Genomic DNA, 10,669 nt, shown 5'->3' with positions numbered 1-10,669 from the left:
CAGGATATTTCATGTTCCTATTCTGGGCTTCTCTGCTCGGGCTGCTGCCCCTGCAACCCGGCGGAAGTCTCAGCTGACTGCAGGTTGATCAGTGGTTGTTAATCAACGGTTATGAGAATTTGCATAATTATGATGAAGGAACTGACCTCACAGCCCTTTGTTCCTTCAGTGGGCTGGTTTCAGTCATTGTGCAAATGTACTGTTTATAAGGTTGGGGAAACCTGCAGTCAGCTGAGACTGAATAAGTCACTTGGATGAGTGACGAAGCGTTTCTCCCACTGAAAACGCTACGTCCAGATGAACAGAATCAACTTCTGGACAGATAGGATAAACTGAATCAAATGATAGTGCACTATCACTGCTGCTCATATCAGGAAGTGCATCCAGTGCAAAACCTGTGCCAGGTCAAAAGATGCAGATATGGGAAATAAAGGAGCTCCTGCAGGAGTCAGGAGAGTGTCCTGAAGTGTTACTTATTACCTGACATAAACAACTAAATATGAAGTTGAGTTTTCTCATGTGTTCTTGATTCTCCTGTGACTTTCCTCTGCGCTGTGGCATTCTTATCTGAAAGCACTTCACACCCGTGGGGAATTTTCTCCTGTGTATTTTGTAAAAACACCCCGGAGCACAGTCACCTTCAGCAAAACTGCTGCATGTCTGTCCTGATAAGCTCTGTGATAACTATAATCTTTGGCTCATTCCTGAATGTTTGGATGAAGAAGAAAGCTTATCAAACTTTTCTAATTGTTTTTACCCAGTTTTAGAGCTTCACAGGTGATTTTTACTGTTGTCTATTAATTTCTAGTAAATTAAGGGGAAATAATATATATTTAGTGTTATGTCTGTATTAATGATGCTTTGGATGCATTTTATACTTGTGCCTCTGTGTTCTGTGGTTACACAATATTTGTGCAAAAAATAATGAATGAAAATAATTGAAATGTTTGTAAATTATTCTTTGAAAGTGAAAATATGCTCTAAACTTTCGCTGTTAAATATTTTTCGCTGCTCTCCCTTTTTGACTTTACACAGTAACAACAATAGAAAATGAAAATAAATGAAAACAATGGGAGGTGCTCAGAATAGGAAGCCTGAAGTCATTGAACCAGTATTCGTGCACATGTATGTCAGTTTAGTAGTTCAGGCTTTAACATTCCTGTGGACTCGAGCTTCCTGTGGTGTTTTATATTTTTATGTGTAGTTTAAGTTTATTATCACGTTCCCATAAAAAAAAAAAAAAAATCAAGGCCAGCAGTTTTGTAGCTCAGCTCAACATAATGACAGTGCTGGATTTTTCCATATTTGACTCAGGTTACTCTAAATTTGTGTTATGTGCAAATAAATCCTTCCTGAACCAAATCTTTCCTCTCGTCAGACATCCTGAAACATCTGCAGGAACTTTTTTTGGGCAGTTCTTTTGAAGGATGATCTAAATTAATTTCAGCTTCTATAAAATCCCATCCCATAAATCCCATTTATTCTCATGTCTATTACAGTAAAAGATCAATTCAAGAAAAATAAAAAAAATAGATCGGAGAAACCCAACTTGATCACAATTTCACAAAATTTTATTACTTAATTAGTACGAATACAATACAATAAAAAAATATAGAAAATTTATCATATCTGGTGATTGGTCCTGTTTTTTTGTTGTTGTTTTTTTACCACACCAAGAACCTTCATAACAGTAAAAAGCCTTTAAACTTCAAATTGCTGAAGAAAATTTCATGTGCAAACTGGAAAAGGAGGCTGTCATGGCACTCACACTTTGATAGACACACACACGCGCACACACACACACACAAACACGCATGCACACACTTCTAGCTGTCATCCTGACAGCAAATGCCCATACAGCATGCCTCACACAGGGTGTCCTCGTGGGGTCTGGTCCGCACTACGGTGGACTCTGTGGATGACACATCGTCGTCATCATCATCATCCTCGCCGTAGCAGTTCTTCCTGATTTTGGCAAACACCCTCAGCAGAGCATGTTCCACCTCATTCTCGGAAAATCCACCAAGCTCAAAACCATCTTGGCACCGACGACAGGCCTGACCGAAGGGCCGCATGATCACCGTCCCGCGGCCCCTCTGAAGCCGGTACCGGAACAACACCACCACTCGTGCTGAGGGCCAGGTCTTTCTGCAGGACGCACACTGAAATCTGTGGAGAAGTGATTAGATACAGAGCACAGAGTTATTTTCAGCCTAGTAGTTATCACTAACCTTGCTATCTCAGTGCAGGCGTTCATTTTTCCCATATCGCAGCTGCTTTATCATATTGCTCTTCTAAACCGTATAACTTTCCAGCCAGATGACTTTATAGGGGAGGGTGGATGGGGCCAGTATGGTTGAGGTTGGATGGAAGGATGATGACAAATCACCACAGGCCAAATCAGTCCTTTTCCCCTTCTTTCTCACGCTTATCATTTGCTTATTGAGGTGTGACTGCCACGTAGAGATAAACCACGAGGAATAAGAAATGATAAGACTTTTTGTGCAATCCTCAGTTCTGTTTCTAGAAAATGAACTGCTTCTTTCCTCCCTTGTTCCTCATTAATTAAATGAACGTTGTGCTTCCTTTGAGTGGAAAACAGACTAGGAGACACACAAGGCTTTAGTGGGCAGTCTGGCACCTCGTGGGTCCAACTTTCTGATTTTAGGTTAGAAGAAGAAACTCGCTCAGGTAACTTATTTAACCAGGTGGCAGAACAAGTTTCTCTCCATTTGAGTAGACTGCTTTGTGAGACAGCTGTCACACAGACATGTCATCAGATCAGCTGTTTGCTCATGTGGACAGGAATGGGTGGAGATTGCGTAACCATAGCAAGGAAATATTTGTATCTATGTCTCCTTTGCAGCATATGTATTAATATTTTCAGTGACTGTTACCTCACACAGGCTCTATTTGAAGGAAATTAACGCAAGAAATGTTGAGAGTATTCAGGGAACGTACTTTCCACGGGCACAGTGGGCATAAACCTTCCAGCCTCTTTTCCTCTCGTCCTTGGTGACTGTGTCTGTCTGGCTGTAGCTAAAGTTGAGAGTCCACTGGTCTTCATAATCAAGCTGATTGTCCTCATACAGCAGGTCATTAAAGACGTCTAACCATAAAGCAGGAATCCATTCTGCACAAAGGAGTAAAAAAAGGAAAAGAAAAACTAAGAACACAAAAACAAACTAAACTACACAACATCACTGTCATTTGGATAGAAAAAAGCAAAAATTAAGAAAAAAGAGCAGACAGTGAAAAATAAATGTAAAAAAAATCATCAAGCTCATCAAAAAGCTGTTTTCCCCTCCTCGGTTTTAAATTAAGAAGTTTAACGCTGCTACTTAAATGCTGACGCAGCAGCCATGGTGATCAAAACAAACACTGCAAGAAATTAAAAAAAAATTTTTTTTCCCACCTCAAATTAATAAAATACTCAATGAAATAAATGATGTCTTACCTGTGGATCTGCCCATGCTGCTCGGCTGTGGATTAACTCTGTCCGCTGAGGTGAAACGTCGACGTGAAATAATCAGCGTTTGATTCGTGAATGTTGACCTGCAGGCAGCTTCTGTATATATGCTCTAATATCAGCTTTGGCGTGGAATCGAAACTTAACATCAGTTTCATTTTCCCTTCAGTCTGTGCGAAAATATGACGCAGAGCTCGCGAAACATCAACAACATAAACAAAGTGTTTGCGCCACAGTTTGATCCCAGTTTTCCTGACGTTTGAATATGCGTGCCCTATTTTAGAAGTGGATTTTATGAATAATCTACAGCACTGAATCATGCACAGAGTCGTCAAAACATTAAAAAAGGGCAGCACAATAATGTGAGACTCGGTTAAAAACATGATTTCATTTATAGCAATATCAGTGAAAGTGTAACAATAAACCTCAGAATTACAAGATGGGAGTTAACAACAGTTTATTTATTTATCATTTTCCACAATTGATCAATTATTTTACCCTCTTCAAGAGCTCCTTTTGTATTTTTTAATCTTATTGCTATCAAGTCTAAGGAAAAACACGTTTAGTCGCCTTCGTCAGTGGATTGCGTTTATTATTCGAGGTTTTTGTTATATTTTGAAGAGATTTGCAAACTATTTTAAACTTCCGCTAAGGACACTTTCAAGTTCCGCCCAGTAGAGGGCAGTATAACACAGAGAGCTAACACCATGCTCCACTGCTGATGATCCTCTGGAGCTCAGTGGAAACAAGGCTTTAAGGACTCTGGACTCCTGTCATAAGATGGTTTCTTCTAAGCAGGATCAGCTTTCCATTACGATACGTAAGTGTGGTTACATATAACATATTTAGTATGGCTGGAAAGCTGGGGAGAGGAACCACATAAGGTCGTACTGATGACTAAATGACCCCCACAAAAGTCACCTGCTAAAAACATCCACAGATATTTTCTGTCTTCAGTGATCAGGGTACATTTCTCTAAATTCAGTCATAGGTCGAACTGTCTCGTCAGCCTGTTTTGTGGCAGATAGCCATCATTACATCGCTGCATGTTTACACCTTTAACATTCTTAGTCACCTGCTGATCTGCAGTTTCATCCTGCAGCCCACATATGACACTTTGGCAGAGTTCAAGTCAGAGTTATTAGTACAAACAGAACCTCTTGAGATTTGCAGTCGTGGTCAGAAGTTTGTATCCACTCATTAGTGACTTAAATCTTAATGTGATCTTGAGCTTTTGATAAATTCTTTGAACTGTTCTTTTTCCAGGGTCGAATGACTGTATATCACATATCTTTAATAATAATTGAGTGCACAAGTATTAATTTATTTTGGATTTTCTCTAATCCCCACAGGATCAAAATTATATATACACTCACTTTGGTCTTTTAGTAAGTGGTGCTGAAGGCTCTATAGTGTACTTTAATTTAAAATAGCCAAGAGCTGTAAACATCACATGACTGACTACAACTGGCAGTTTCTCTTTGCAATCATAAAAAGGATTTGCGTAACTGCACTCACTGGATTGACTGATACTCAGAAGAACAGGAAAGTTCAAGATCCATTTCCAAACAAGTACTGACTCCAAGATCATCAGTTCATACATTTGCAAGTACAAGTTTATTCAGATATGTCGCTACTTTGCCAAGGTCTCTGGGAAGACCCAATCTGTCACCCTCAGTGACAGGAAATTGGTTTGGAAAAAAAGCTATTGTGCCAAGATTGACCATGAAGGAGAGGCCACGTGCCTGTCAAGCATGGTGGTGGTAGCATCATGCTGCAGGGCTGTTTTATTGCTAGTGGTACAGGTACAGTGCACAAAGTGGATGCACTTCTTCAGCTTCTTTTCAAATCTAAGGTAGGTGTTGGGTGTACCAACAAAACTGGTTTTGGATTGGATAAAGCAGATTAACCTTAAGCTTTTGGCTTTTCAAAACACCAACCTCAACCCTCCTGAAAATTTGTGGACTAGGCTGAACAGCATGTACGTGCCAGTAAACCAACCAATCTAAATGAACCCTCCTGCAAAGAAGAGAAGTCAAATATCAAGCCAGAATAGAACCAGAAGCTTGTTGTTGAAGTGCAACTTTCAAAGGTGCAGAGAAATGACAAAATATTAGTGGGGCTGTATGTATGGATACTTCTGACTCTGTATGGATTAGAGAAAATCCAAAAATAAATTCAAACTTGTGCACCCAATTCTTGTCTTTTAAAGTTATTAATATTGTTCGTGGTACAATCTTTCCACTTTGGAAAAAGAACAGCTCAAAGAAATTATTAAAAGCCCTAAAATTACCATGGCATTCAAGTTCAAGGTGAGTGTCTCTAAACTTCTGACCACAACTGTGAATCTGAAGCACGTTTCATGTCTAATAAGGTTCATCCAAAAACCACATTATAAAGGTCTGAACTTCACTTAGGAGTTAGCAGTGATCCGTGAGGTCCTGGAACAAATCTGTCTTGTCTGGTGACATTCATGTCCAAAGGTGGACCAAGCCCTCTAAAATATGTCATTTTACCTGATATAAAACTATATTTAAACCCCCCCCCCAAAAAAGTAGTTGTTAAAGGGAAGGCCTCGGGTGTTCTTGTTTTCCTTTCCTTTTTGATTGACTGAGCAGCAGCAGGTCACAGCAGGCTTTCAGTCGAAAGGCATCCAGCTTTGATAAATCAGCCCCTTGTTTGCTCAGACTTTGTGTCCGTCTGTGAAGTTATGCACATTGTTTCATAAATAATCATTACCATCACGTGTGACAGGTGGTAATAATAGCGTTAAAACGACAACACCTGCCCAAAGTATGTAGTGGCGCTGGTCTGTCATTTCTCTGCATCGCACCAGGAACACATACTTACTGTAAATGAAAACGCTGCACTCTCATTGGGGACTTTCCTTCTACCTGAGCTGTTTATAGTTCATAACAAGGGCCCGCCCAGTACTAAAAATGAACAGAGTCTTCTTGGAAGGCTTTAGGCGTCAGGCGTCAGGCTTCAGGCTCTGGATGAAGCAGAAACGCACACAGTCACACGCCAGTTTGTCAAGCTCATTAAATTAATTTTAGATCCAATTAGCAGGGATTATGCAGGTGTCATCTTTTGGAACAACATAAAAAATATAATCAGGTCATTAAACACTCGGATGTACCAATATTTATCAATATTTATCATCAGACCCTGGGTAGTAATGGTGCTCCCCCCCACACAGCCACCTACAGTACAGTGTACTGTACAGCGTTGAGCACCTTTCCTCTCGGCACAGTGGTGTAAAGATGACCTCAAAGCCTCTGGCTCCAGGGAGTCACCTTATACTCCGGTGTGACATTACATCGTGAGAAAAGCATGCTGGGAAAGCTCACAGAGAGCAGTGTGGAGACAGACAAAGAAGGGCACACTCAAAGAGCAACCTCCTCTTATTGTTGCTCCTAGAAAATGGTGATTAAGTCTGCACTGGAAGCTGCAGCAGACATGGACACACGCGGTGATAAGACATGAAGTCAGATACAGATACTCCAGATTTTGACTCATATCACTCTGTTCTGCACTCTGAGACTAAAGGAAAAAATGTGACTATGAAACGGTCACAAAGAGAAAAATGCCATGGTTTATTAGGGTCTCCTAGCAACACAACAGTACAGCCTTCATGTTTGTTTGACTGATCACATGACGTGAACTTTGCGGTGGTTTTGGGGCTTGTGGTGCTTTTGAATTGCTTCGTATTATACACGCAAGCACAGCACCATGAACATAAATGGGATGGACAAAAATGAGAAACGCCTCCTATAATATAAACAAAACTCTGACATTTCTTTACCTTTTGCTCTCAGGAGGGCCAGCCAGTCGTGAGCAATGGTTCTCTGTGCTTTGTGAAGGTTTTTCAAAGTTTTTCCTTGGACATTGGCTGCCTTTTCTCTTATTTTCAGTCCAGTCCTTGTAACTGGCCATTTTCAGAGAGTCTTGTTTGTGTTTTTACTTATTATATTTCTTAAAACCGACGTATGAATCAGCATCGGCGTAAAAAGGCATCCCTAACTCAAGGGATGAACCTGTGTTGTGTTTACACTTAACGGAGAATCAAGGAATCAATTCTACATTTTCTTTAGACATTTTATTTGGAGAGGTATTCTCAAAAACTAATTAACGGAAAAAAAGTTTATCTGGCAAATATTGACTTTCAAGATCCTTCAATAAGTCGCTGCACCTATTTTTCATTTTCCTGGCAAAGCATAAAGAAATGAGGAGTGTCTCAAAACTTTTGCTCTATCTATCTATCTATCTATCTATCTATCTATCTATCTATCTATCTATCTATCTATCTATCTATCTATCTATCTATCTATCTATCTATCTATCTATCTATCTATCTATATTAAAAAAAAGGTCACAGGATTTCTTCATCTTCATCTAATTCTACTGTCAATTTTGAAGAAGCCTTGTCAATAAAGGTTTTTTGAATTCAAATATACCTGACACAGCCTACTAAGCCAGCCCTGCTAAGGTGCAAGCTTGGATTTAGCTCCTGTCTGGACCTGCATACCTGTTCCAAGCCGGCTGGGTGACTCAAGAGAGGGAGGAGATCAGGGGGGAAGAGAGGGGTTGAGCAAGGAAGAGAGAGTGTGTAAAAAAGAGAGAGGGAGCGAGAAAGCGAGAGAGAGGTTGGGTGTGGTGAGATGCCTTGAGCACATTCCTGGCAGCTGCCGCGCCCTGTGTTTCAGCGTCTTTGTACCTGCTAGTGTTTGTTATCAGAAGCCGATCATACTTTCTCTCATGGCCCTCACTTTGATTTCACAAACATGCATATAGTATGGTTTCCCTTGTCTGCACTCACACAGCTGTATGCTGTATGCACTTCTTAAGTGCATTGTGCTTAAAGCGCGAGCTCAGGAATATGGCCACTGCAGTGTATGTGAGTACATGAGTACTTTACAGATTAGGACATGGATGAACAGGCAGACACTCAAACAGGAGACACACCCTCGGGAACAGGACTGAACATAAGCCATAACTCTGTGTGTAGGTGTGTGTGTGTGTGTGTGCGTGTGTGTGTGTGCGCGCGCTATCAGGGGCCTATCAAAGAAGGTGTGTTCTTTATGATAGATGATTTAGGACAAAGGACAGCCAAAGTGCGCACCAACACACACACACACATTTCTACCTGCACAGCAGTTTGTTTAATGTTATCACTACCGGTGCATTTGAGTACAGGTGGAGAGCCCAGAGAGAGTGAAAAGGCAAACAAAAACAGACAAAAGAAAAGTTAAACTGATAAAAGACTGAAACTGAATGCATTTACTTTATATCAGGAGGAAACACATCACAATAATAATTCATGTTTTCAAGTTTCAGAAAAATCCAAATCCAACCTCATCTCCAGATGATGGTTGGCAGAAATGACCCTGGATCCGTGTGGGATTTGAGGGGTACAAACTGTTGGTAGTGCCTGCACAAACGACTTTGTTACAGTGGACTCTTATAGAAATGAGAACTCTGGAAGTCTGCTGAGTCAGCACTGGTGTTTTGCCATGGAGAAAAACAGCACACTGACTCATTTACAAGGATTCAGACAGGAACACGTTCTCCAAAGAAACCACTTTTTCCTTTAAAGCAGCCAATGTAGCATTTGCAGAAGACAAACTTCTCCCTAACTGCCCATTTGGTGTATTTTTGTGAAATGAGGAATCCCCGATTTAAGGGGATGCTGTGGTTTTAGCAGTTACAGTAAAATGCATTAAAGGTAGCGAGGAAAGATCTTAAACACGGCAGCATAACATCTGATCGTGACAAAGCAAATGAAGCTGTACACAGCAGAATTGTCTTTACTTGAAAAATGCTTCACATTTAATATAAGTTAAAAGCACTTTACTTAATTTTATATATTAAAAAAAACGTCCATCCATTTTGTCTCCCTTCTGGAGCCTATCACTGCTATCACGGGGTGAGAGGTGGGGTACACTCTGAACATGTCTTCAATCTGTTGAGAGACAACTATCACACCTACAGCCAGTTATAGTCGCCACTTAACCTAATATGCACACTTGAGAAAGCCGGAGTACCTGGAGAGAACCCACACAGACACGGAGAGAACATGCAAACTCCACACACACCTCAGCCATCTGGTGGATTCATGCCCAGGACCTTTTTGCTGTGAGGCAACCAATGCCACACCACCCTAAGCACGGCCGATCTCGTATTATCTTGGAAGCTAAGCACCATCGGCGTAACTTTGTGTTGAACATTGGGTGGGTCAAGATCTCTGTCTAAATAAATAAATAAATCTGGGTAAATTCCCAGATGATTAAACATGCAGCTATTTTGCTTTTAATACCTGAAATGAGTAAAGAAAATCAACAGCCTATTTATGCAAGATAATTCCATCCATCCATCTTCATCCGCTTTATCCGGGGCCGGGTCGCGGGGGCAGCAGCCTAAGCAAAGAGGCCCAGACCTCCCTCTCCCCAGCCACCTCCTCCAGCTTATCCGGGGGAGCCAAGAGATATAATCTCTCCAGCGTGTCCTGGGTCTGCCCCGGGGCCCGGAGTGGGACATGCCAGGAACACCAACCCCAGGAGGCGCCCAGGAGCATCCTTGTCTGAACCACCTCAGCTGGCTCCTTTAGATGTGGAGGAGCAGCGGTTCTACTCTGAGCCCCTCCTGGATGGCCGAACTTCTCACCCTATCTCTAAGGGAGAGGCCAGCCACCCTTCGGAGGAAGCTCATTTCCACCGCTTGTATCTGCGATCTTAGCTGTTGACTAAGCAGACCTGGGTGGTTTTGAATTTTTGTTTTGTTTCTCTTTCTTCTTCCTTTCTCTCTGACATTTTCTCAGGTGAAGTTGCGGGTCTAGTTCTGGTCTCTCTGCCTGAGGCTGGTGTCTGTCAGTGTTAGGCTCCCTCCGTTTGTGTCATCTGGCTCAAGAATCAACTTACCTGCAATCTGGTAACAACTCAAGTTGTTGTGGTTCACGTTCGCACCTCCAAATGTCTGTGACCCACTCTCAGGATGTCTGCCCACTTCACAGTCTCAAGAAATGAGTTGATCTGGTTCTATTTACACATCATCCTGCTTTATTCACCTCCTGGACAGCCAATTAACTCTCATTTTCTCCCCTGACAGAGCTCAGTGATCCCATTTGCATTGAAGCCGTTCTTCTTTCCCAGCTACAGTCCTTCATCTGCTCAGTTTCTTTGCAATAAAGTTTACTTAATCAAA

The 10,669-nt window shown here is 41.5% G+C and overlaps 1 protein-coding gene across 1 annotated transcript; it reads right to left on the bottom strand.

The window, feature by feature from the left end:
* Positions 1-1,549: 1,549 nt before the first annotated feature.
* On the bottom strand, positions 1,550-6,006 carry LOC147304036 (receptor-transporting protein 3-like). The gene is made up of 3 exons (XM_086280574.1): positions 3,458-6,006; positions 2,962-3,133; positions 1,550-2,169 (listed from the first exon to the last, which is right to left on the bottom strand). Exons 1-3 carry the CDS (start codon positions 3,471-3,473, stop codon positions 1,827-1,829), a joined length of 531 nt encoding a protein of 176 aa, XP_086136700.1. The 5' UTR covers positions 3,474-6,006; the 3' UTR covers positions 1,550-1,826.
* Positions 6,007-10,669: the final 4,663 nt, after the last annotated feature.

Source organism: Aulonocara sp. 'chitande type north' Nkhata Bay, linkage group LG22, assembly GCF_057382095.1.
Source record: "Aulonocara sp. 'chitande type north' Nkhata Bay isolate Kocher_YH1m ecotype deep benthic linkage group LG22, A_spYH_male_GT1.1, whole genome shotgun sequence".
Classification (NCBI taxonomy): domain Eukaryota; kingdom Metazoa; phylum Chordata; class Actinopteri; order Cichliformes; family Cichlidae; genus Aulonocara; species Aulonocara sp. 'chitande type north' Nkhata Bay.
Note: the sequence above shows the minus strand (reverse complement) of the source record. Positions and strands in the feature narration are given on the sequence as shown.